Source organism: Pangasianodon hypophthalmus, chromosome 2, assembly GCF_027358585.1.
Source record: "Pangasianodon hypophthalmus isolate fPanHyp1 chromosome 2, fPanHyp1.pri, whole genome shotgun sequence".
Taxonomy (NCBI): domain Eukaryota; kingdom Metazoa; phylum Chordata; class Actinopteri; order Siluriformes; family Pangasiidae; genus Pangasianodon; species Pangasianodon hypophthalmus.
The window spans coordinates 1,895,408-1,921,523 of NC_069711.1; the positions used below are offsets into that span (position 1 = coordinate 1,895,408).

At 38.8% G+C, this 26,116-nt stretch overlaps 3 protein-coding genes across 5 annotated transcripts; 2 read left to right on the forward strand and 1 right to left on the reverse strand.

Annotated features, from left to right (window-relative positions):
* The first annotated feature begins 852 nt into the window (after positions 1 to 852).
* On the forward strand, positions 853 to 14,708 carry plcxd1 (phosphatidylinositol-specific phospholipase C, X domain containing 1). 2 transcript variants are annotated; one of them, XM_053228028.1, is made up of 9 exons: positions 853 to 1,699; positions 1,796 to 1,926; positions 2,289 to 2,431; positions 5,482 to 5,610; positions 6,686 to 6,841; positions 8,624 to 8,804; positions 8,876 to 11,483; positions 11,837 to 11,943; positions 13,197 to 14,708. In XM_053228028.1, exons 2-7 carry the CDS (start codon positions 1,803 to 1,805, stop codon positions 9,118 to 9,120), a joined length of 978 nt encoding a protein of 325 aa, XP_053084003.1. In that variant the 5' UTR covers positions 853 to 1,699; positions 1,796 to 1,802; the 3' UTR covers positions 9,121 to 11,483; positions 11,837 to 11,943; positions 13,197 to 14,708. The 2 variants fall into 2 exon arrangements, with proteins under 2 accessions (XP_053084003.1, XP_053084007.1); XM_053228032.1 differs by having other exon boundaries at positions 8,876 to 10,110.
* si:dkey-66a8.7 (PI-PLC X domain-containing protein 1) lies at positions 11,844 to 17,206 on the forward strand. Its single transcript, XM_053232156.1, has 5 exons — positions 11,844 to 11,943; positions 14,800 to 14,963; positions 15,237 to 15,392; positions 15,538 to 15,718; positions 16,709 to 17,206. Exons 1-5 carry the CDS (start codon positions 11,844 to 11,846, stop codon positions 16,945 to 16,947), a joined length of 840 nt encoding a protein of 279 aa, XP_053088131.1. The 3' UTR covers positions 16,948 to 17,206.
* gtpbp6 (GTP binding protein 6 (putative)) lies at positions 17,111 to 24,634 on the reverse strand. Of its 2 annotated transcripts, XM_034300293.2 has the most exons (11): positions 23,939 to 24,634; positions 22,365 to 22,502; positions 22,206 to 22,276; positions 21,986 to 22,116; positions 21,334 to 21,404; positions 21,079 to 21,237; positions 20,242 to 20,292; positions 19,868 to 20,076; positions 19,625 to 19,773; positions 19,087 to 19,239; positions 17,111 to 17,391 (listed from the first exon to the last, which is right to left on the reverse strand). In XM_034300293.2, the coding sequence occupies exons 1-11, from the start codon at positions 24,348 to 24,350 to the stop codon at positions 17,265 to 17,267; spliced, it is 1,671 nt and encodes a 556-aa protein (XP_034156184.2). In that variant the 5' UTR covers positions 24,351 to 24,634; the 3' UTR covers positions 17,111 to 17,264. The 2 variants fall into 2 exon arrangements, with proteins under 2 accessions (XP_034156184.2, XP_053083993.1); XM_053228018.1 differs by lacking the exon at positions 20,242 to 20,292 and having other exon boundaries at positions 23,939 to 24,633.
* Between the last annotated feature and the right edge of the window lie 1,482 nt (positions 24,635 to 26,116).

Below are 26,116 nucleotides of genomic sequence, written 5' to 3' on the forward strand. Positions count from 1 at the left end.
AAACCATCACAGAAATTCTAATGGTTTCCACTACAAATACCGTTACAAACCATCAACTAACCATTAAAACCATTACCATTACCAATCCATAATCGTATCCATTAAACATAACATGTCATCATTAGAAGGCAACAAATTACCAGTAGAGACCCACAGGGACTGTTACAGTTTCCATTAAAACCAGTACAATTACATCGTTTCTACCTTTGGTGTGTATGTTTACTTGAAAATGGGAATATAGTACACCTTTAAGCACCACAAGCTTTACTCTGTAGGTGAGTTAAGGTGAGGTACACCAAAAGCACCTTCTGAAGTAAAACACTCAAAGGATGTACATCAGCAACAAGGAAAAGTACAGAATATGGTCCCCGTATTTCCAAGCGTGTACCACTGAAACCCAACCCTGCTGAAAAAAACAACAGAAACCATCACAGAAACTACAAATACCATTACAAACTACAAATACAGTGTCTGAAATAATGGTAACAAACTGTACTTGTCATTGCGGTGGTACCATCAAGGGTACATCGTTTCTACCTTTAGTATGTAGGACACAGGGACCATTACAATTTCCATGAAAACCAAAACAATTACATCGTTTCTACCTTTGGGAATATAGTAAACCTTTAAAAATAATATAAGAAACATAATTGAACCTTAAGGACCACAAGCTTTACTCTGAAGGTTAATTAAAGGTACATCAAAAGCACCTTCTGAAGTAAAACACACAAAGGATGTACATCAGGATGTCCAGTTTATGATACCTGTATTTCTAAGAGTGTACCACTGAAGCCTAATGGAGCCATGTTTCATAAGCACATGATTACCATCAGACTAAAAATAGCTAGGAACCAGTAAACTACCCTTACAGACCACTGGAAATCCATTAGGAGCTAGGCATCTCTAATGGGTTTTAATGATTTTTGTCAGCAGGGATGGAGGCAGGAGTGTGTTGTGGTTCAGGTGAGGTATTTAGGAAGAAAAGTCCAGCAGTTACTGCAGTGTGCTTCAGTCAGAGCTCAGCATTTTACCGAACAAGCAACATTTCCAGGAACAAAAATAGAAAAAAATATGTATATATATGGTGAAAATGTCATTCAGAGCGGTTATTTTTGTATGCTAGTGTGCTAATTAACCGGCACGCGACCTACAGAACTAGCCGCTGGGGTTTAGCCGGTTGTTGTAGCATGCTACATGCAGCAGAGTGGAAGTGAAACTCCGCCTTAATTTCAACCAACCGGCTCACAAACACCGACCCGGTTTCATCCTTCAGCTCATTTCTCTACCCTAATACAACCACAGCAGGTTGTTGAGGAAGGTGTTGGACTTTTCTCCTTGCTCCAGGATTGATTTTTTTAAGCAGAAACGATGACAGGACGCCGGTTTTCTTGGCGGAGTATTTGTATCGGAAATCCTCTGAACCTGAGACTTGTCATGGCTAACACTTCCTTCCACCTTTCCACTCCTTTCCACCTGGAGAAGCATTTCTGGAGTATTTCCAGTCCTCACTAATGAATGAAGCAGATTTGAATGAACCACTGACAGGCTATAAGATTTCCTGTTTGTATTATTTACAACTCATCAGGGGATTAATCCAACTTCTGGACATCAGGAAAGCAAGTGGTATCTTTCCAGGGTTCCACTCCTACCCTGTCATGTCCATTTGAATACCTTCATTTGAATAGACATTTGGCAGAAGGTTTGTCCTTGCTGCTTTGAAGCTCTTTCGAACTATATTTTCATTTGGGATTTTAATCATTCCAGCACTCCATGATTAAATCAATATAATTTACAGGTTCGACATGTCATCTGAAGCTCCATCAGAAGGAAGCCTGGTGTTGCTCAGAGGCCTGTCCATGGACAGCTGGATGGCGAGTCTGCCAAGCGGACTCTGGGACATCCCTTTATGGAATTTGGCCATTCCAGGTATCCGGGATTTGTTGTCTATACAAATGTCTACCCTTGGAGATATTTCCAGTGTGCTCATTAAAATTTCATTGTAATTGCCACCCAATTGTGCATCATTATAATAACTATGAATCTCTCCCCACTGCGTAATTTGCCATTGTATTTCTCAATAGAGTCCTGTTAAAAGAGATAAATGGCTCACTGAATGGGTGGTGACACAGGCGGTGTCAGGTTGCGTGTTTATGTGCGCCGTCAGCACCGCTTCGTAGTCAAGACTGATGTTAATCCGGGGCGTCCACTTTACAAGATGTCTGTAATGCTTTTCATTCTTCTGTTAACATCATACACTTTGTTCTGCTTTCTTTTTTTCCCCTCCACAGGAAGTCATAATGCTATTACGTACTGTTTGGATAAGAATGACCGCTCTCCCATTGACCTCAAGCAGCCCGATATGCTCCAGAAGCTAGACAAGTGCATGAAGCCCCTCGTACGGCCGTTTGTTTACAAGTGGGCAGTTACGCAGGTAAAGATTACCCTAAAAAAAAATGTTTGTGCTTCCCAGAAAAAGATTATCAGTCTTTACTCTTACCTGGATTCTATAGATTTATACCTAAGAGCTGCTGCTGTAATCATAAAGACTGTCCCGTCGCTCATCCCAGAACACTTATTCACAATTTGCTCATACTGAATATCCTGTATACACACTCAGTCAAACACACTGTTTGTCTTTATAGTGTACAGTTATGGAAGAGTAATTATTTATAATCCCGCTATCAGGGAGTTCCCTTTTGAGTCTAGTTCCTTTCAAGGTTTCTTCCTCATGCCGTCTCAAGGAGTTTTTCCTCTACTCTACTGCCTCAGGCTTTGTGACAATTTCTATTTTTAAAAGTGCTGTACGGATAAAATAGAATCGAATTACAGTCAGCGTGTGTATTCAGAGTATCTACAGTTAGGTTATTAAAAAGTATTTTTAAAAAAAAACATGCCTTAAAAACACTACAGAGTTATATAAATATGAAATATGAAATCTTATGAAATGATACTTTTGAAAAAACAATTGATGGCAAGAAAAATTGTGTTAACGTTACAATATCATACGACAGAGTGCCGGATATCATCTGATCATCTTTGCACTCTGTCAACAAAATTACTTCCACGGAAATGTGGCTGAACAATTCATCAGCTCTTATCACAGGCTTGATTTTCAGAAATATATTTATATTTGAATTTGGTGCTTTCAACAAATCATACACACGTTGTGCCAGTACACCTGAAATGGACTGATTTATACAGAAGGGAAGATCCAAGGTGTTTAAGGCCACCATGAGGCTCCAGAACAGCTTCAGTGCTCCATGGCATTGATTCTACACTGCCTCTGGAAATGTACTAGAGCGATAAACACCGTTCTTCCTAAAAACATTCCTTCAGCCGGTGTGTTTTGGTGATGTCGGTGGTGGAGAGCGCGTTGTAACACTTCACTCCACCAATCCTGCAGTTCTTCTGACTGATCACTTTTATCATATGATGAAATGTTTCTACTCCTTCCTAAGAACATGAGGACACACTCACTGAATTTGATGAGGATGAAAATGATGTAAATCATATGCTTCGTCCTTTACACTCACCAGATCCCAATCCATCGCTCCAGTACAGTTCCAGAGACGTGTAGAATCAGTGCCAAGGTGCATTAAAGATGTCCTGGCAGTGTTCGTGGTGGCTCAACACCTTATTAACACAAACAATTGCTTTGTTTTTTTCCTTTAATTTGTCACCTGTCCAAACAGTACAACGTCCAATCAGATTACTTGACCAGAACTCACTGACTTTTTTTTTTTTTTTTTTTTTTTTCTTCAAGCTTACTAGCTGTGACTAAAGCTGGCTTTACATCGTATGAATATTCAGGCTCAATTTTTCTGCCACAAAAATCACACTTTGTAAAATTAATTGTAGAATGTTTCGGTCGTGAGTTGAGATCAGCAGGCTTAGAGCGCATAATATAAAGTGCTCACTGGCAATTTACTGCCACTGCGACCAACAACAATGAACTTCTGGCAGTGTCTAAAATTATTTTTATGCATGAGCGCTGCTGTAATGCTCGTCCACCAACAGGAAGAAGGCTTACGATGACGCCAAAGTCACGGGACAGCCACAAAACTGGTCGTTTCAATGCCGATACATAAACGACGCATTCTAATAGACAGAAAAAAAATATCCTTATTACCTAAAACTCACTTTGAGGCTTACTTTGGTCAGTTTTATTTAATCACAGATCTACCGTTAGAGGATCTTTATCCCATAGTCTACATTATCACACAGTCTGTTCTAGAAACCTGAAAGATTTTATTGGGATCTCGTACAATGTGATAAGCACTAACCTTAAAAGACTGCTGTAACTGCATAGCCTAAAACCAGCTCAACTAAGCTTCCTTATTTATGTTTATGCTAATATCTTTGCTTTGTCCCTCGTTCAGTATGTTTAATGATTTTGCAGTACTACTGTCCCTGTTCACTGATAATACTCAGATTTGGTGGAACCCATGAAACCCATGAAAATTGCTTCGCAGTGCTTTTTTGCTTTTTTAACCTTAAATCAGCATTAAAAAATACTCACCGGGCATTAAAAAAGCATTACGTTGAATTTGCCTCTAACTGCACATTCTTAGATGTTGGACTTCATTTGCACGTGTAATGCTTTGACATTGACTGTACAATCTACTGCACCGAAAGAAAACCTATTAAACAGGAGCATGTTTCTGTACAGTCTCCGACTCCCGCTGGATCAATCTACCCAGCGGGGAAGAAATTGCCTTCTGCTGCTCTGCAGAAAGCATCCAAGCATTGAAGAGCTGTTTAAGCGCTTTTTTTTCTATACAAAAGCTGACTGAAGAAATGGAAATGTGAAGCTGTGTGACACAGTCAGTGATACAGTCAAGTGCAAAAGGAACTGACAAAGAAATGCAATTTATACGATGATAAGACACAAATACTGTACACTAAAATAATAATAATAGATCAAAATACAGTGCAAAAAAATAATTTTGATTGTGATGAGTATTGTCTAATAACGTATTTCCATCTCCAACCTCTTTCATAACAGCTTTCGGATCCTTTTAGGTCTAAAATCTGGGCCTCCTAGCTCCTTATGCTGCACCTTCTTCCTAATACACCAACATTTCAGTTTTTTTCCTCTTGGATTTCTCAAGAAAAGCACTCGAGTGTACAGAGGGATTAAAATAATTTTAACGCTTATATGACACTATAACACTGTACCAGTGAAAGACCTCTATCCATGCCACAATCGTTCCTCTTTGCTCCACACTCAATCTGGCAGCCATGTCACAGAAAAACAACAGCAATACTGAAAAGAAAACTGTAAATAAAATCGCTACCAGTAAGTGTTAAGTGTTTTCCAATCACCCAATAATTAGAGCAGTGAAAATGCTAATGCCTCATGCAGATATGATCCATTCATTGTTGATTTATGAAGAATAGCTGTAATGTGTTTACCTCGATCAGTCCTGTAGCAATGGCATGTGCATTATTAATGGACGTACTTTACATTATTCACTGCAGGAGCGCAGCGTGCGGGAACAGTTGGACTGTGGTGTAAGATACTGTGATCTCAGGATAGCACATCTGCCCAACGACAGCTCCTCCGATCTCTACTTCTATCATGGAGTTTACACCACTATTACTGTAGAGGTACAGACTTTCAATTCAAAAGCAGTAGTTGTTGTATTTGTCATGCTTTAGTGATCGCTTGGTTGCTTCTCTGGCTAATCCCGGTCACTGATTTTTGGTGGAAGGACTCCTCTAGTCAGAGTCGTGGTTGGAAAAAATATTGTACAACCACGACTGTGACTAGACGAGTCCATCCACCAAAAGTCAGTGACCGGGTTAAGAGGGGATTAGTCAGAGAAGTTGTTGTGGTAACTCTTTACACCAGAACTAATGCTGCATTCGACTAAAGCTTGTAACTTGGAATCTCCAACCTCCGACTAGGCAAAACCAAAGAAAACATCCCCCAACATGGCCGCTCACACCCGTCAACAGTAAATAAAATAACAACTCCCTATCACTATTCCCTATACACAAGATTTTATAGTGGTATTTACTTCAGATCAATTAATGTACACACATCAGTTGGTTAAATCTACTGTTTTCAAAGTAAATACATCATAAACTCATGATCACTAATGGGAGCTGGCTAGCTTGTTGCTAGCAGAACACATGCTGTCATGGAGGCGTCCATGTTTTTTCCCATTTTGTAGCTTGAACAGGACGAGTTTGAATATTAGGTCATTCAGATTTCCCTCTTCCGAGTTAAGTTGATTGCAGCATATTTTAGCATTAATTTTCAGAGAAACAGGGGTGAATATTTATGCAAACACAACTTTTATGATTTTTGCATTTTTAAATAATAACAAACTATTACATTTTATCTGCATCCTGAGTGTCGAGATCAGTTCCGAGTGGTAACGTGACAAACTGTGGAAAAGTTCCGGGAGGGCAAATACTTATGCTATGCAAGCTACTGTATATAGACTAATCTTTGCGACAAACTTGTCAACCCATTTTTGGTAAATTAATTATATAAATAAAATTACTTAAAGTGACTACACAGATATTCGACGACAAAATGTGAGTTATTTGTTAGGTGGAAAAGTTCAAGGGGGTGAATACTTTTGCATGGTCCTGTACTCATTTGAAGTTTCACTGAACATATGCATGAATGATTATTTAGTAGATTGACTACTTGTTTTTTGTTCCATGACAGACCGTACTGAAGGAAATCAGGACGTGGCTGGACGCCCATCCTAAAGAAATAGTCATTCTGTCCTGCAGTCATTTCCAGGACCTGAGTCAAGAGCTCCACACACTCCTCATCTCCACCATAAAGAGTGTGTTCAACTCAAAGCTGTGTCCTAAAACGGTATGACCCGCTTCACCGTGTCCATCTTATAAGACATGATGTGATGTGAGGAACGAAAACTGAAGAAACGTCGGATCACATGCGCTGTAGGATTGGTCCGAGGAATCACTCGAGCCAATCGCTTTACTGCGTCAAATCTTTCTCTTGTTGCTGAAATCGCAGCTCTGCATCGAGCACATACATAGAAAAGAACTCCGCCTGTCACTTTGTCATTTGCTAGTGTGAAAGTCTGGTTACGATACTTACAGGATTATTTGTAACAGCAGGTGAAATACTGAAATAGGCTGATTTGCACCTGGCTGATTTGCACCTAGTCACAGGAAGTGACAGGAATCTCAAGAAAAACGAAAATACAGAGTTAAACACAAGGCAAGACTAAGCACATCAAGAGCAAGGCATTACTAGGACACACACGATGGTGGTGCAAGGAGTTGTGAGTTGTGAGTCCCTGAGTCCGAGCGGTTTAAACAGTCTTTGATTACAGGTGCTGATTAGACTCGGGTGTCTGTAGTGAGCGGGAGGCGGAGCTTTGGGTGATCGTTGTCGGATGGTGGATTCTGATTATATAGATTAGTCTTTGGGTCAGATTTACATTTTTCCATTTAAAGAAGAGACATCTGTGTTAAAAAAAAAAAAAAATACACACAAGCTCATTTTGTGATGTCACTATAATAGGCTCAGTGGCTTTGGACCAATCACGACTGATATGCAAATTATTACATGAAGATAGCATGGTATCTAGAAAATTTTAACCGCAGAACATGCATAATTAGCTAGCTAGAAAGATAACTTAGATGGTGTTGGTTGTTATGGTTACGTTATATAAGCACAGGTTTGCGTGCTGTTAAATAAACGGCTGAGAAAATGACGATAAAAATCGAGACTCCTGTCCCGAAATGTGAACTAGCCAGCTAGCTAGGTGGGATGGCAGGAAAAGCTGGGGGTGTTTTCAGTTTGCACATCACGCATGTTCGTTTTAAACGAGGTTAAAGGTGTAGAAATGTTCCTAGGCCATTTGTCGTAGATTGTCAGTTATTTAAAAGCATTATACCACAGCACTATTGAATTCTGGATTGTGATTGGTCAGAAGATCAAAGCTGCAAATCACAGGTTTATATTAATGCGCATGTTGTAATAGGTTATTGTTTCTATAGTAACAGCTCATACAGAGGGATTGTACAGCGGCAATCCACATAAACAGATTAAATCATTGATATGATTGTTTAACATTTATGGAGGGAGTCTCCAGTGTCAGCGCTTTGTAACACTCAGAGGTAAAGCAGTAACTTTTCCGACATCTTCAGAACGGAGAAGTTTACGCTTTGCAGTTTCTCGGTAACATGACAAGCTGCTTGTTTTTGTCTTATTAACTATGAGAGACAAAAAAGAATGAGGTGAGGGAACGACTGTTTATAGCTGTTATAACGTAAGTGAGAACAGAAACTAACTTGTATTGGGGAAGTTCCACAACATTAAACGTAACTATAAATGGATTAAAAAGTATGATGTCATTCTTTAAAAACTGAAAAATTGTAATTGTTGACAAGTTGCTGGAGTATGAAGTATTTCTGGATGTGCTGTTTTTGGAAAGTTCAGAGTGGTAAGCGTAACTCAGCTTCATCACACCACCCCATCATTGATTATTTTCCTATAAAAGCACAACACGGAATGTTTTATTCCTTACTTATTTAATGATAATTTTAGATAATAAATTAGGAATACTTTGAGACTCACTGCTTATTGTGAATATTGTAAGAATTTCAGTGTCATGTTTTCCATCAGGATGTGGTCACGCTGAGGAGTTTGTGGAGTTCGGGTTACCAGGTGATCGTCTCGTATGAACACAACTTGGCTAACTGCCACAAAGAGCTCTGGTCTCATATACCGTACTGGTGGGCTAACAAATGTAAAGCAGAAGCGCTGATCGAGGAGTTTGAACGCAGAAAACAACACGGCCGTCCAGGTAACGTTCATCAAAATATATTCATCAATCACACACGAAATTTAAAATAAAACATACGTATAATTTCACAGGAAGCTTTTTTGTGACGGGTATCAATCTCACCGTGGACCTGAAGTACATCTGTTCCCATCCCACGGAGTCGCTCAAGGACATGGTCATGTCGACGTACCCGATGCTGCTCAGCTGGGTTCGGGAGCAGAAACCCGGATCCCGCGTCGACTCGCTCAACATCATCGCAGCCGATTTCGTGACCGAGAGCGACTTCATACCGACTGTCGTAGCACTGAATGAAAATCTACTGAGGAGAAACACATGAGGATGTGATGAAGATGATGATGATGATGATGATGATGATCATGCAGCTCTTGGTTTCGCACAATATTTTGGCACATAGCACACAGGAGTTTACGTTTATTTATTCTCTAAAACAGACCTATAGATGTTTGCTGGGACTTTTTTAAAGATGATTTTCAGTTACGGGTAGGATCGTAATGCTATGCACTCGTTATGACTTGAATGTTTTTGTTATTAATGACTCGTATGACTAATGCGCTGTCTTTATTCTAACGTTTTACCTCTTACCCTGGCAATAACTTTTAGTGGATTTTGAAAGCACACACTCAGAAAAGAAAGGGAATAACCTGCAGCGTTGCTTGTTACTGAAGTGCGACCCTCAAGGCTCAGTACTGGGTACGTTTATAATGTATCTTATCACCACTACAGACAAAACTGGCCTTTTTTTACCTTGTTAAGTGATTCACGATTCATCTGTACTTACAAGGCAAATAGATTTTTGTCTGTAACCATCCACTAAAGTGCAGCGTCTTCATATTATTTTGATTACATCACGGTACCTCGGCCTCCCCCAAAGTTGCTCAAGAATCTCGTGATCGTGAGCACAAGTGTTGGCCTCGACATTCGAGTCGCCGCCTCCGTTACCGGCTCGCATCCACCTACAGGCTCGAATAAACATGGCCGCACTCCAGGCACACAATTTTGTTTTGCATTAACAGGATTGTCTCCAACTATAATTTCTCAAGTAGGACTGGGCAATATGACAATATAATATAAATATCGTGATAAATTCTGCCACAATATGCTTTTCTGAGATATCTTAGATACCAAGATATTTTTTTTTAAATCATAAGCAGATGATTTGATAGTTTTCTCCTGTTTAAATCTTTGCACCTGTAAAATATAACTTCTCTTTTACAGATTTTTTTTCTCTCTACTGTATATTAAGGGATCATCAAATACAATTTTTGAAGATTTATTTCTAAATGCAACACTACTGTTTTGCTGGCAGGTAGGAAACCTAAATACTGTAATACACATCTTATATTGTGGAAATGTCTTGCCATATTGTGATACGATGTTTTTATTTTTTATCATATCGCCCGATCCTAATTCTCAAGGCCTGAGACTTTACATAAGCCAAACAAATCCCTGATGTACAAAAACAAGGTTTTGTTAAAGAAAAAATGTGTTCAGATTTATCTTTTCTCCTTGTCTTTAAAGCCCATTCAAGGGCTTTTTCAACAATAGTGGTCCTTAAGGTCGAGTTAGTACCTTAAGTAAGGAATAATACATGACAGGCTATGCTGTTATAGGAAAATAATCAACGACACAAGTCCCTCATACACAAGTCCCTGTGAATGAGCTGTTACTATAGAAACGATAACGTATTAGAAATTCGGCTGTCACTACAGTCAGAGCTGCTGCTACAGAAAATTAATCAACAGATTCTGACCAATCAGAATCGAGAATTCGTGACAACCCAGTAACAAGCAAAGGTACAGGTACTACCTTTTTTTTTCTGAGACTGCATGCTCAGCACAGACTTTTGTGTTTATTTCTCGCCTGAAATCATATCAGTGACCTACACAGGACTTTGTTTCTTTCAAAAACAGGAAATAAGGTCATTATCTCAGGAGGCCTGCAGCTTTTAGAGTGTGAAATGCAGATGAATGCGCATGCAAATGAGAGAATTTTTAAAAATTGTCCATGTCGAATGTGAAATTGCCCTTTATTGCAGGTCTGTATGGAAAGATAGGAAAATACCATTTCTCTGTTGCAGTCAGGATGATTATACCACATGGCCGGGCATGCGATTAACACTGAGCCACTAATAAGCAACTTACTGCCTTTGTGGAATTGATGTCAACTTATTATCAAGGCCCAAGTTTACAGAGGAAAGCATCGAAATATAAAGCACAATCTGTTTCATACACCACATTCAACGGAGCACAGCATGCCTGAAAAAAATCATTCATAACGTGTAATACAGCTCGGCGAATTATAATACTGCTGCATGATGTCATACCATCCAAAGCATGAATGGTCTTTTATGAAAATGACACTTTTAGAAAATGCTGGAAAACAACAAGCGTCTGAATCACTTATTGCTGTACACATTGTTATGACCTGATGTTTAAGAAAAGTTTCAAATAAAATACGCCTGACTGACTGTGTGAAACACATTGTAGTAAAGCTTAATGTGCGTAAATATAACCACAGCTCTATTGAGTTCTGAATTCAGAAGGTGTTGATTTATTTTCTATAACAGCAGCCCTGAAGGTAGTGCAGCTGCAAATCGGTATTCGCAGTTTTCTGTAAGGCGACGCTCTTGTAACATTCGTGGAAGGAGTCTCCAGTGTCAGCGCTTTGTAACAGTCAGAGGTAAAGTTGTTTTTTTCTACGACTCCAGTTTAAATGTATTTTAGCAGTCAATAATAATAATATGTTAGAGATGATTACCCTATCTTAGAGCTTTGTAGTACAAAGTAGCTCACTTCCTCTTGGTATGTAAATGTTACTGTCTTATCACATACACATGCTTGGAGTTGTGCAAGTTTGTGGTAGGGTGCACAAACTTTTGCAATCAGCTATAACCAGGAAATAGAGCCTCTCTTTCTGCGCGTGCCCTCACACAACAACTTGTTTTGAGTGGATTATTGATGATCTCACGACAGATTTGAAGGCTTTACACTGCTATCGTGCTTTTTTTTATTCTTGTTTACATGATTTGTCAGTCTGAAAATGGCGCCAGGTTTAGAAAGCGACGGGGATAACGAAGAGTGGATGAAAACTTTACCTGAAGAACTCTGGGACATTCCTTTAACCAACCTCACTATACCAGGTGTGAAAACAGACACTTTCATTTTATTCACACTATCTTTAAACTCAGTAAGTGAACTCTCCTGACTGCACATCATAGCAACGAAAATCTGAAAACATTAAAATACCGAATTAGCTGCGTTTGTTTTGCTTACAGTTTGTTTTGCTTACAGTTTGACTCCTTACCTTTCCAATATGGCGAACGCACTTACGTATCGTAATAGCTGCTACGTTACGTCGGCACGTCCGCCATATTGGAAAGGTCCTGATTCAACTCCAAGTCTATGGAGTGATATAGGTTTCCCCCACCAAAAAAGTAAAGGTCTTTATAGTCATGTGGACAGAAAGTACAGTGAAATTTGTACTTGCATGTCATTTCTCAAGACTATATTTAACAATGCAGATATATTCACAGCCCAAAGCATTTTCTATACAGCATACATAGATGTACATTGTAAAACACAAAGGGCAAAGTAGGACAGCATGTACAATGTTAAAGTGTTCAATAGTGGCATACATTAACAACAGGAACATTGTGTTTAAATTGTGTTTAAATTGTTCCTAATAAGGTTTTTGAGCTGTTGGAGTTGACCCTAATACATTCAAATGAGATTTGCTTTACTTCTAACCTATTTATATTGTCATTTTATTTTATTTTTGTTACATATGGAATAAATGTCTGCATATCACAGATGGTGCAAATGTAAGTCTGATTCCTGGAAACTGTCATTAAAGCAGTGGTATGTAGCTAAATTTGGAAATTTGGGCGGAAATCATCACAAACCACGATAAGACCTGTCAGTTTAGAGAAAGTGTGTTACTTCTCTTCATACATTTAAATCTACAACACAGCCTAATAATAGTAAAAAACAAATCCTAATATGGTAATATTTTAATTCACATAATCAGCAGTAACAAAATTGAATGCAAGTAATATAATATAATTATTCCTTGTTTACGTAATTTAACATTAGCTAATTGAACACATGCTAGATCACGTCTTTATTCGACTGTATTGATCTGTTATTTATTGCTCAGCTTCTTTTGCTGGTTTAGTCTTAGTTATATACATTCAGACCAATCGTAAGGCGGATAAGCGCACTTAGCTAACTAGCCGTTTTTATGAATGATGCTCAGTGTACACTTGTTCTTAGAAATACTGAGCACAGTTGCCTGATATTCACTACCTGAGATTCTTATAAACAGTAAGTGCTGACATAAATGTGATACTATACAGTTAGCATTGTAACAAGAATGTGACCTTTATCCACACAGGGAGTCATGATGCCATGAGCTACTGTCTGGATATCACCTCTCCACTAGTCAGATCCGAATCTGATTCCTTTAGACTCCTCGACAGAGTTTTCTACTGTTTCACCCGCCCCATCATTTACAAATGGGCTACTACCCAGGCATGTATACACCTGAGTCAGCACATACACACCTGATTCAACAGGTTTACAGGTTTACACCTGAGTCAGCACATACACACCTGATTCAACAGGTTTACAGGTTTACACCTGATTCAGCACATACACACCTGATTCAACAGGTTTACAGGTTTACACCTGATTCAGCACTTACACACCTGATACAACAGGTTTACACCTGATTCATCACATACACACCTGATTCAACAGGTTTACAGGTTTACACCTGATTCAGCACTTACACACCTGATACAACAGGTTTACACCTGATTCAGCACTTACACACCTGATTCAACAGGTTTACAGGTTTACACCTGATTCATCACATACACACCTGATTCAACAGGTTTACAGGTTTACACCTGATTCAGCACTTACACACCTGATACAACAGGTTTACAGGTTTACACCTGATTCAGCACATACACACCTGATTCCACAGGTTTACAGGTTTACACCTGAGTCAGCACGTACACACCTGATTCAACAGGTTTACAGGGTTACACCTAATTCAGCACTTACACACCTGATACAACAGGTTTACAGGTTTACACCTGATTCAGCACATACACACCTGATTCAACAGGTTTACAGGTTTACACCTGATTCAGCACATACACACCAGATTCAACAGGTTTATACCTGATTCAGCACTTACACACCTGATACAACAGGTTTACAGGTTTACACCTGATTCAGCACATACACACCTGATACAACAGGTTTATAGGGTTACACCTGATTCAGCACGTACACACCTGATTCAACAGGTTTACAGGTTTACACCTGATTCAGCACATACACACCTGATTCCACAGGTTTATAGGGTTACACCTGATTCAGCACATACACACCTGATTCAACAGGTTTACACCTGATTCAGCACATACACACCTGATACAACAGGTTTACAGGTTTACACCTGATTCAGCACATGCACACCTGATTCAACAGGTTTACACCTGATTCAGCACATGCACACCTGATTCAACAGGTTTATAGGGTTACACCTGATTCAGCACGTACACACCTGATACAACAGGTTTATAGGGTTACACCTGATTCAGCACGTACACACCTGATACAACAGGTTTATAGGGTTACACCTGATTCAGCACGTACACACCTGATTCAACAGGTTTATAGGGTTACACCTGATTCAGCACATACACACCTGATTCAACAGGTTTACACCTGATTCAGCACATACAAAAAAATGTAGAGTCAGAAAAATGTAAAGAGAAACCTGAAATAAAGAAACTAACCAAATTATTTAAAGGGCAATACTACTAATCATTTTTGTAGCTGTGTTTATATGATCATTACAGGTCTAGAAAGACTTGTAAACGTTACAAATGGCACCTTTAAATATTTCAGCTCAGTCCTTCTCCAACAGCTGAATGAATTTAAAAATTCTCCTTTTAAAATTCAGCCGCTCATAAAATGAACAATATTCCTGTTTTTTTTTTCTTTTTTCAAACAGATAGAAAATATTGTACAGCAACTGCAAGCTGGCATCCGATATTTTGACCTTCGAATTGCCCACAAACAGAATGACATGTCACATGACCTTTACTTCACTCATGTGATCTACACCCAAGTCACAGTGGTGGTAAGTCTATCAGCCTTTATTTTACATTTTTTAAATACTTTTATATTTAAAGTAAAATAATTAAAATAAAAAAATTGTTTTTTTTTTGCTGTATTTAATTTTTTTAATTAAATTAAAATTAATTAATTAAATTAATTTAAATAAAATTGTATTCTTTAACGTTTAATTTATCAATAAAATAAAACTAAAATAATTAATACATTTTAATTAATCCAAAATGAAGCAGAAACGAAGCTGAAGAAACTTTATACGATGCTTCACGATGTTTTGCAGGACACTCTGAACACCGTCGCCACATGGCTCTCAGAGCACCCCAAAGAGATCATCATCCTCGCCTGTAGTCATTTTGAGGGCTTGAGTGAAAAACTGCATGAGGAATTTATTTATTCCCTAAAGAAGATTTTTGGCTCTAAACTGTGTCCTTCTAACGTAAGTTGAAATTTCGAGCCAAAGATATCAAAAATATCTTAGAAGATTTCTTAGTGTCACTTCTGTACTGGAGTTGTTACTGCACTGCCGTTTCATCGTTTTTCTCAGATTGTCATTTTGCTTTTGCTTCGCTCGTCTTGTCCAGGCTGATATAACCTTACGACGCTTGTGGACATCAGGACATCAGGTGGTGCTGTCGTATGAGGATCAGACAGCAGAACATCATAAAGAGCTGTGGCCTGAAATCCCGTACTGGTGGGCAAACACGGCCAGCGCCGAGGAACTCATCCAGTATCTCGAATCGCAGAAACATCGCGGTCGTCCAGGTGATGTGTGTTCCTGTTACACCACAGCAATATGCCAATGCTAACAAGTTTTTTCATTAAAGAACTTACTTTTTTATCCATTTATAGTTATCGTGGAACGTCCATGAAACAAGTTAGTTCCTGTTCTCACTTACATTATAGCAGCTATAAACAGTTCTCCCCAGCCTCTCTTTTTTTCTCTCTCTCTTGAAGTTAATAATTAAAAAAAAAGGAGTTTACCACAAATCATAAACTCCTCTGTCTTCTCTGTCCTGAAGATGTCAGAAAACGTAGTTACAGCTTTACCTTGTTGAGATTTGTATCAGCTAGGATCGCTCACTACTCCTTTAAACGCAACAAACACCATTTTCCTGTTGTCTACTTTAGAAAAAAAAAATTATTTTAATTTAATATCCAGATTTCCATAAAGCTGCTTTGTGACAATGCACATTGTTAAATAAAATTGAATTGAAAAAAAAAAAATTGAATTAAGAAATGGTGTTAATAATTTGAATCCATTGCTAATGATGACAGAAAACAAAACAATTTTCTTTACTTTTAGTGTGTTAGCATTAAGAATTCTCCTTGGAGTCGTTTTCTTTGGAAATGTGCATGGTAGCTTTCAGAAAACTGCATATTTATTTACCATTTATCATAAAGTCAGAACTAGACAGTGATAAGGAATGTGTGATAGATGTGTATGAGTTAAATCCTGACATTACACTCCTAATTACTTTAACTTTAGAAGCTACTGTCATTTTTTCAGTCATGTATGTTTATAATGTGAAAAAAAAAAGTAAAAACATGGAAAACTGCCAGCTCCTTATTGGATTATGGACTTCAAATGATTTCAAATGACTTTAATAGCATTTACACATCAACTTACACAAAGGCATCATTTTAACCCAAATGATCATGAACAAAAAAATCTCAACATCATCTTTAATTTTTAAGAAAAGCATTGAATTAAATTGGTGATGAATTTTCTTGCTTCTTGTGTTGTCCGTACAGAAGGCTTCTTCGTCGCAGGTCTGAACTTGACCGCAGACCGATGCTTCATGGCCTCCAACCCGCACATCACCCTGCGGACCTTAACCATGGACCAGTGGGAGTGTGTGAAGAGGTGGCTGGAGGATCAGAAACCTGGAGCTGAATCGACGAGCCTCAACATCATTGCAGGAGATTTTATAGGGTTGATTCCACTTTGCTCCATTGTTATTGCTCTGAATAAAGTACTGCTGAAACACTGAGGCCCTTAATGGTGGACGTTTGACGTGTTCAAGCTTCTTAGATGAAGGAATTTCCCTGTTGATCAGAGAACTGGATGTACATCTGTCGGACATTTTATTAAACAGATTTTTTGAACTTTTCTCAATCAGCTGAGAAGGAACAGAGACGGAGATGGAGACACGGTTACTTTTGTACAATTTTATTTACTTTGGTTCTACAATAATTTAACACTGTGTGATATTTGAAATGTTTTCATAAATAAATATTTACTCAGCTATGTTCACAGTGAATAAGCAGCGTCAGAAAGAGGACAGACACACGCCTCAGGTGTGTGTTGCTAAGTGACCTGGAACAGCTTCCTGTAGCGTCCGTATGCTGCAGCACTGATCACAACCTTGACGTTGGCGGTACAGTCGTCATCTCCGTCATGCACTTCCTGAACGGTGGCTTCCTTATACAGCCACCTTAAAAAAAACACACACACACACATATGTTTATATGTGTATGCACAAATCTTTTGGACATTATTACAGGGATACGCAATCTATCCACTGCGTATGTAGTGTGATTAGCCTGCTCACTCACTTATAATGAAAGTCTAACTGTACGTTCACGCTAGCAAGCAACAAAGCTACGGACATCTGTTTATTTTCTACATAGACATGTGACATGGAGCCACGGTTAGTGTGACAAAACAACATTTGAACTGAAATTTTCTCAATTCTAAACAAATTAGGTGTCAAATCCAAACGTTAGGCTCGCGTGATTCCTCGGACCGATTCTGTGGCACTTGTGGTCCGACTTTTCTTCAGTTCCCCGCTCACAACTTTAGTTCCTATCTGCATTTAGTTCATGTTAACTGTTTGACGCAAAAAAAAAAACAGAAGAAAAACTTGAACAATAGCCGTGGTTTATTCTTATTGTCATATACAACCTTTCATTAAATGTGTGTTGAGACATTACGAAGAAAAATAAAGCTTGAAAGGAAGTATCAGAGATCGTTGATGCCTCTGGTGAGTGTACGTAGCGAGTAAATCAAACAACTGTTTTTCACACGGATTAGCGCGCTGTGTAATTTGTGATTAACTTGTTAGATTTAATATATAGAACAAAGCAATCTCATCACGCACAATTGACCACAGTAGCAGACACTACACAAACAAAACACAAACTACAAGCAACATAAGTGATTTATAGATCTTTAAACGCTGTAAACATGCAAATATATGATGTAAAAACAAACTTCCAGCTGTTACACTGGACCATTAAAGGTCTGAAGATGAGCCGGACATGAGAGAAAGTTTTACCGAAACTGTTCTTAGGGACTTTTATCCAAATTTTCAACACTGGAGCAATACCCTATCAAGTTGTTCCGGTTACTCTACACCTTCCTAAAGGTTTTGTGGTATCCGTACGCCATCAGTGCCACACTACTATAAGTTATAGGTAATCCTACCTCTAAAAAAAGATGATTTAGTGCATTGAATAAAGAACTGCAAGTGTTTGTGGTAGTGAGGGCGTGGTCAAGCGCAGGCTGTGAATGGGAGGCATTGTCGCAGAGAACGAGCGGGTAATGAGTGATTATCTGCACCTGTATGTAGTTTATGGAAAACTATTTACGTGATTCTTTTCCTCCTCAGTAGGCTGCTAGATGCCAGAAAGCGAGAGAGAGAGAGAGAGAGTGTGTGTGTGTGTGTGTGGGATCTCCCCAGAACTGAGCTGAGGTGAAATAGAGCCGAACAGCGGGATGCCGCGAGTAATTTTATTTCGTATTGATTTTGTTCAGTGTGTGTGTGTGCTTGAAAAGCGCGGAAAAGCACAGCACTCTAAAAAGCGATCGTTAATAAAAGAACACCTCTTGCCATCTGCAGCCTCGTTCCCAACTAAGGGTTATTACAATAAAATATATATAGATGTTTTTTTACATAAAAGTTTCTTGACAGAGTTCAACATTTGCCCTTAGACCTCCATTATAAGTGAGTTTGGAGTAAACATGTTTCTGTTTGTTTCTCACTGCAGGGAAATTCTCAGTTGTAGTAATCTCTCTCTCTCTCTCTCTCTCTCTCACACACACACACACACACTACAGATACAGTGGAGACAAAGATTAGGTTGAAGAACAATGGAGTATTCGTTTGTACTTGTTGACTGACACTTACGCTAACTGAGGGCTGTTGAGATCCACTTTCAGAATCATGGTTTGTTTCCCAGTTGACTTCATGACGGATTCTTCGACTTTGTGCTTTAGCTCGTCCAGTCCCAGCTCATTCAGCGCTGATATTGGCACAGCCTCGGGATCCGGTGACTCGTAGCTGAAAGATCAGTAATACAAGTTTACACCAGCACAGCTTAATGGTTTATATTAATGCACTCGATTTAATACGCTACCGTTTCTATAGCACCAACTCATTCACAGGGACTTGTATGGCGGATGTAATGTGTAACCACTGATATAGTGAAGTTTTCTATAAGGAGACATTTATTTAACATTAATGGAAGGAGTCTCCAGTGTCAGAGGTAAATCTATAACCTTAAATTTACACTTTCCTGACATATCGTCAGGAAGCATTTTGTCTCTTCTGCAGACCACAACGTGCCTTTGTTGGTCATTGTTGAAAAAGAAAGAAAAAAGGTCAAATTATAGTTGAAAAATATAATTATTATAATTATAGGTGAAAAATATATATAGGTCCTTACCCTTCAATGAGGTCAATCTTGTTGTGCACTTCTACGATGGAGTTCATGAGCCTTTCTGGGATCTGAAGATTCTTTAAAACGTTAAGCACGTTGACTTTTTGATTCACCGTCTCTGGATGACTGATGTCCCTCACATGAACAATGAGATCCTGACAACAGAGAGAGGACGTCAGTTATGTCATGCCAACACTATCATTTAAGATTTAAGCCTTTTGTGAGCATTCAGATTCAGTAGGTACGTACAGAATGTGCCACGTCCTCCAGCGTGGCTGAAAACGAGTCAATGAGTTGGTGCGGCAGCTGAGACAGGAAGCCGATGGTGTCCACATACAGCACGGTCATGTGACTGGGCAGCCGACCGGCGTGTACCGTCACGTCCAGAGTGGCAAAGAGCTGATCTTTCGGCTGGAGAGCAATGTCACCGGTCAGAGCTTTGATTAGTGTGGTCTTACCTGAGGAGACAAGCCGAGATGTTCTCACTAGGCATGAAAATCTCTTCTCATTCAATAAATACTATTTAAATTCTCTAATTCCACAGAACTGATGAATTCTGGATTCTGATTGGTTACAAGACATTTATTTATAAATACACATGTTCCTGTTGTTACAGAACATACCAAGGGTAACTCTGAAGGAGATGGAGACATCCACAGCTCGGACAGGAAAAGCTGTTCACATGAAAACCACAAAGCTGGGTTTCATTTCTTAAGAAATCTTGTTTGAAGTTTGACAAAATCCATGTTGGAGACTCAGCAAACATCTGGAAAAAGGTTCTCTGGTCAAATGAGACCAAAATCTAATCCTTTGGCCTTGGCACAAAGAGCTAAGTTTGCTGGAAACTGCTCATCGCCCTGACAACACCATCCTCGCTGTGAAGCATGGTGGTGGGAGCATCATGTTCAGCATTACCCTTGATTGCTTCTCTGTTTAATCCGCTCTTTACCTAGTCACTGACGTTTGGTGGACAGCCTCCTCTAAGCAGAGTTGCATTGCATTGTTCCATATTCTTTACATTTTTTAATCTTGGATATATTATATTGCTCCACATAATGTTCAAATTTGGGGATATTTGTTTGTAACTAAACCCTGATTGATATTTCAGAACTTAGTCCCAGACTTGTTTTGCTCGTTCCTTGGTTCTCTCTGGGTTCTTCCAGGAGCAGGCGTATTTATACTGAGATCACACACTTTAACTGCACACTGGTCCACTCCATTCAACTAATTATGTGACTTCTAAATTCACAACAAATAATTTAGGGGTTGACACCAATGGGGAGTGAATACTTATGCAGATTTTTGCTGTTATGTTCTTTATTTGTAAATAATTCTGATTTCTCCACACACACTTAAATATGAAGAATGTATTAAAGTCTATGTAGAGCTTTGATTCATGAGGTTTGTGGCGTTATGCAGCCTGAGATGTAAATGTAGTGCAACTCCATCGTCCCTCTCACCACAGTTGGTGTAGCCCATGACCGAGACGATGGGGAAGTCTTTGTGTTTGCGCTGCGATCGGAGCATGTGTCTCTTCTTCCTCAGTCTCTCGAGTGCAGAGCGAATCTTCAGCTCTCGCTCCTTCAGGAGCCTCTGCTGCACCTCATACAGAGTTTCACCTGCTCACACACACACACACACACACACACACGCCATACTGCTGTCAAACTGAGCAAAAACCTATAACTGTGTCAAAACCTTAACTGGTCTCTTACCTGAGCCCATGATGTACCTCGAACCTCCACCTTGCTGATCCAAGTTCGCAACTTCGTTCTTCAGTCGTGACCTGGGAAGTCCAAAGAGAAGAGTTTATTTCGTTAATTCAAAACCAAGACCTGAAAATAACTTTAATTAACTTGCTTCCTGGAATACACGTCGTTACATTAAGGTGCTGCTCATTAAGAAGCGTAACTGGGACAAACGGCCTGTATGATGCAAATTAAATCATTTCTTAGGTGAATAAGTGACGGCCACGCCCCTTTCTCAAATTTCTTTTTTTAAATAAAGTTTGCCCACAAATCATCAGTGTTGTTCCATCAGTCTGTTATATTCGGTAATATAATGTGCAATAGCATGTGCAATTTTCAGTCTTGCTAGTCCTGAAGATTGAAAGTCAGAAAACCTAAAGTTACAGCTTTACTTCTGACTGTTACAAAGCGCTGACACTGGAGACTCCTTCCATGAATGATAAATAAACGTCTCCTTACAGCAAACGTCACTGCATTTTTTAAATGTTTAGCATGGTAAAATTTTTAAATAAAAGATATACTGTATCCAAACCAGAAGAGAATTCCTTAATTCTCACCAAAAGTGATCTAAAATGCAGGAAATGATTAGCGGTGAGTTCGCTGTGTCCGAGTCGTGTACCTGAGCAGTGGAATCTCTGCCAGCGAGATCTGCAGTTTGGCCTCTTTGGTTTTGGCGTTACGGCGGAAAATATGCAGAACCAGTGAGTATCTGTCGAACACCTTCACCCCCCAGGCCTCCTGCAGCTCTCTCTGCAACGACAAATCAGGAAACACACAAACATGACCAGCTCATTGTGATTCTTTTTTTTGTTCTTCTTCAACAGATCACCGATTCTCACCTCTGATCCCGGCGACAGACGCTCAACGTTCATGAACACAGCCGAGACGCCGGCGGTTCTTCTGATTTTCTCTGCACAAATTCACCACAAATGAGAAAAGTCTTCAGAATTCACCTTGTAAATTTTTTTCTCTCCAAACAAGACGAAAAAATCGCAGACCTGTGAGCATCTGGAAATTCCCCTTTCCAAAGATTCTTTTCTTTTCCGGTGTTTTGGTGGAGAGGACGATCTTATCCACGACTGTCCAGTTCTGTAAGGTGCTGACCAGACCAACAGCCTCGGCCATCTGCAGATCAGCTTCCAGACGACAGGATTAAAAAAAAAAAAAAAATGTTTATAGTTATATAGTGCAAAAGTTTGTGCACCCTTGGGGAAAAAAAATCAAATGTGTATTTTACTGGGTTCAGTTTCACAGACATTCCTTCATTATTAAAAATAACAAAAGAGTCAAATTTATATTAAGATATTAACAATGGAAAAAAAAATTGTTAGTAAAGGTGGAGTGATAGACATATGAGAAACGATATGTATCATGATGACTTTAACATCTACAAAAATATTTATATTTCTTTTATATTTAAAAAGCTATAGTTTTAGTTATAGAAAGTAAATGAATAAATATTTAACACTGAAAAGAAAAAAAAAATTAACATCTTTTACAATTTTTATAAATCAAGTACAAAATTTTTTACACCACTTCGGCTGCTTCTGGTCAGTTTGCAATTAAATTTTTAAAAACGACATTTAAAAAAAAAATCCCAATATCCGCAATTTCTTAGAAAAGCATATTGTGCATAATTAATCATGATAATGATATTATACCGTCATATTGCTATCCCTAGTGGATATCAGTTCAACAGTTTACACCGCTCTTTCTGAATATTTACTAATCGCTTGTGTGTCAAATCTTTGCGTTTTTTTTTTTAAAGTATTTAAGTTAGTTAAGTACTAAATAGCAAATAAATCACAAAAGCATGAAATGCATGACACACACGGTCTTGCTTTTCATTTGCGACGTGACGACAACGTGCCGTACTGAAAAGCAAAACCTTCACTGCGTTGCTCTTATGTTGCTGTATCTGTTCACTGAAAAACACTCAGTAGGGGATTTATAACGTGACTCGTAGGTCCTGCAGTGAGCTATAAGTATTTTAGACATGCTAAAACTTTTAACATGAGTAAACATCAGTAGTCATTAAAAATTAAAGCTTTGATGATTCAGTGTTCAATGCTATTGGAAACAAAAAAGAGAAATTATATATAAAGTGCATTCTATAATATAGTTTTCAGGCCCTTCTGTGATTCCAGCCACGTCTCAGAGTATAACACAGTGCTGTGATTAGGCAGTGATTGCATTTCAGTGTGGTACGACTGCAACATAGTGATGAAAGAAATGCCGTGTAACAGAATCTTCTCCATGTCCTTCTGAGTGACCTTTCTTTTTGGAAAAGAATCTGTTCTGTGACATAATGCTTCCTTCAAATCACGACCGAGATCCGTGGAGTCGGAGCAAACCGGTTCTTTTCTGTTGATTTCGTGAACTTTAGGAACGTTCAGATGTTTTGTGTAGATCAAATACAGATACTATTTTAGTTTTACCTCGAAACAATGGAAGATGTAAGCTTTTGTACTCCATTCACAAGCAACTCTCCTGCTCATGACTGCAGAGAGGAGACAGGATTCAGGGTTTATTATTGCAACAAGCTGCTGATCCTGTGCGCTGACAGACTCACCTGTGGTCAGGTATTGCTTTTTATGTCCCCACTTCACATCAGGATGAACAATGAACACCCGGTGATCCTCTTCTCCAATTGCTGCAGGTCTCTGCTGCTGAAAAATCTCCTCCACTTCTTCATCCTCAATAAAATCCTCCTCATCTTCATCACTGTGCTGTTCTTCATCATCATGACCAGGGTTGTGGCTTTTGCTCTTCTGTTTCCAGACACTTACTGAGAAAGTCCTGCTGGAGAAACACCACTGCAGAGACTTGAGATTTTTATGAGGACATGGACACAGTGAGATGTCATTTGTCTGGACTGATTTCAACCTGATTAATGGATTTGTCCAGGATGAACAGCTTCTCCATGCAAACCTTCCCACAGTCAAGACATGTTTAACCATAACACTGTATTTACTAGGACCCATTTTAGCTCTTTATAACTCCATATACTTATAACACTCCATAGGAAGTAAGTAAAAGTACATATTGTTTACCACTGAGTCACTAACTTTAGTTAATAACTCACAGCAAAAGTTCAGCGTAAGAAATCTGCTTGAATAAATAGTCCAAATTGTCCAAATAGTACTAAAGTACTAACGAGTATGTAATAATACCTACATAGAGTCTTACTTTAGAATACTCTTAAGTACAGTAGTACGCTAGTATATAACTCTGCTACCGCCTTCGTCTTCTTCTCTTGTTTATTAGAAGCAGGTGCAGTAACAAGCGCGACTCATCAGCGCCCTCTATCGAGCGCTCACACTTACTGCCTCACACTTACTGCCTCATATTTACTGCATTACACTTACTGCTTCACATTTACTGCCTCACATTTACTGTCTCACACTTACTGCATTACATTTACTGCCTCACATTTACTGCCTCACACTTACTGCATTACACTTACTGCATTACACTTACTGCATTACACTTACTGCCTCACATTTACTGCATTACACTTACTGCCTCACATTTACTGCCTCACATTTACTGTCTCACACTTACTGCATTACATTTACTGCCTCACATTTACTGCCTCACACTTACTGCATTACATTTACTGCCTCATATTTACTGTCTCACATTTACTGTCTCACACTTACTGCATTACACTTACTGCCTCATATTTACTGTCTCATATTTACTGCCTCATATTTACTGCCTCACACTTACTGCATTACACTTACTGCCTCATATTTACTGTCTCACATTTACTGCATTACATTTACTGCCTCATATTTACTGTCTCACATTTACTGTCTCACATTTACTGCCTCACATTTTACTGCCTCACACTTACTGCTTCACATTTACTGCATTACATTTACTGCCTCACACTTACTGTCTCACATTTTCTGCCTCATATTTTACTGCCTCACACTTACTGCATTACATTTACTGCCTCACATTTACTGCATCACACTTACTGCATTACATTTACTGCCTCACACTTACTGCCTCACATTTACTGCCTCACACTTACTGCATTACACTTACTGCCTCACATTTACTGCATTACACTTACTGCCTCACATTTACTGCCTCATATTTACTGTCTCACATTTACTGCCTCATATTTACTGTCTCACATTTACTGCCTCACACTTACTGCATTACACTTACTGCCTCACATTTACTGCCTCACATTTTACTGCCTCACACTTACTGCATTACACTTACTGCCTCACATTTACTGTCTCACATTTTACTGCCTCACACTTACTGCATTACATTTACTGCCTCACATTTTCTGCCTCATATTTTACTGCATTACACTTACTGCATTACATTTACTGCCTCACATTTTCTGCCTCATATTTTACTGCATTACACTTACTGCATTACATATACTGCCTCACATTTACTGCATTACACTTACTGCCTCACACTTACTGCATTACACTTACTGTCTCACATTTTCTGCCTCACACTTACTGCCTCACATTTTCTGTTGATACACGTACTTATTTTATATATTTTTTGATTCCAAGTCTGTTGGCTACACCTAATGTAAATTTTATTGTTTGTTAAATATATTTTATTTTTAAGGTAGAAGTTTTTGGATATTTTTTAAATCTCTCAAAACTCACATTTATCACCGTGCGCCTTATTTCTGAAACTTAATGTCCCTCAAGTCTTAATTCTTTCTTTATGTAATTATATTTTTCTTTCTTTCTTTTGTTTACTATCT

Excerpts from the sequence above, each read along its gene's own strand:
- plcxd1 (XM_053228028.1), top strand. The coding sequence starts at position 1,803 with ATGTCATCTGAAGCTCCATCAGAAGGAAGCCTGGTGTTGCTCAGAGGC. Across the intron at positions 6,842-8,623 it reads CAAAGCTGTGTCCTAAAACG|GATGTGGTCACGCTGAGGAG; the intron begins GTATGACCCGCT and ends GTTTTCCATCAG. Across the intron at positions 8,805-8,875 it reads AAAACAACACGGCCGTCCAG|GAAGCTTTTTTGTGACGGGT; the intron begins GTAACGTTCATC and ends ATAATTTCACAG.
- si:dkey-66a8.7 (XM_053232156.1), top strand. The coding sequence starts at position 11,844 with ATGGCGCCAGGTTTAGAAAGCGACGGGGATAACGAAGAGTGGATGAAA. Across the intron at positions 15,393-15,537 it reads CTAAACTGTGTCCTTCTAAC|GCTGATATAACCTTACGACG; the intron begins GTAAGTTGAAAT and ends CGTCTTGTCCAG. Across the intron at positions 15,719-16,708 it reads GAAACATCGCGGTCGTCCAG|AAGGCTTCTTCGTCGCAGGT; the intron begins GTGATGTGTGTT and ends TTGTCCGTACAG.
- gtpbp6 (XM_034300293.2), bottom strand. The coding sequence starts at position 24,350 with ATGGGTCCTAGTAAATACAGTGTTATGGTTAAACATGTCTTGACTGTG. Across the intron at positions 22,117-22,205 it reads GTCTGTCGCCGGGATCAGAG|AGAGAGCTGCAGGAGGCCTG; the intron begins GTGAGAATCGGT and ends TTGTCGTTGCAG. Across the intron at positions 20,077-20,241 it reads CTCCTTCAGAGTTACCCTTG|GTAAGACCACACTAATCAAA; the intron begins GTATGTTCTGTA and ends TTGTCTCCTCAG.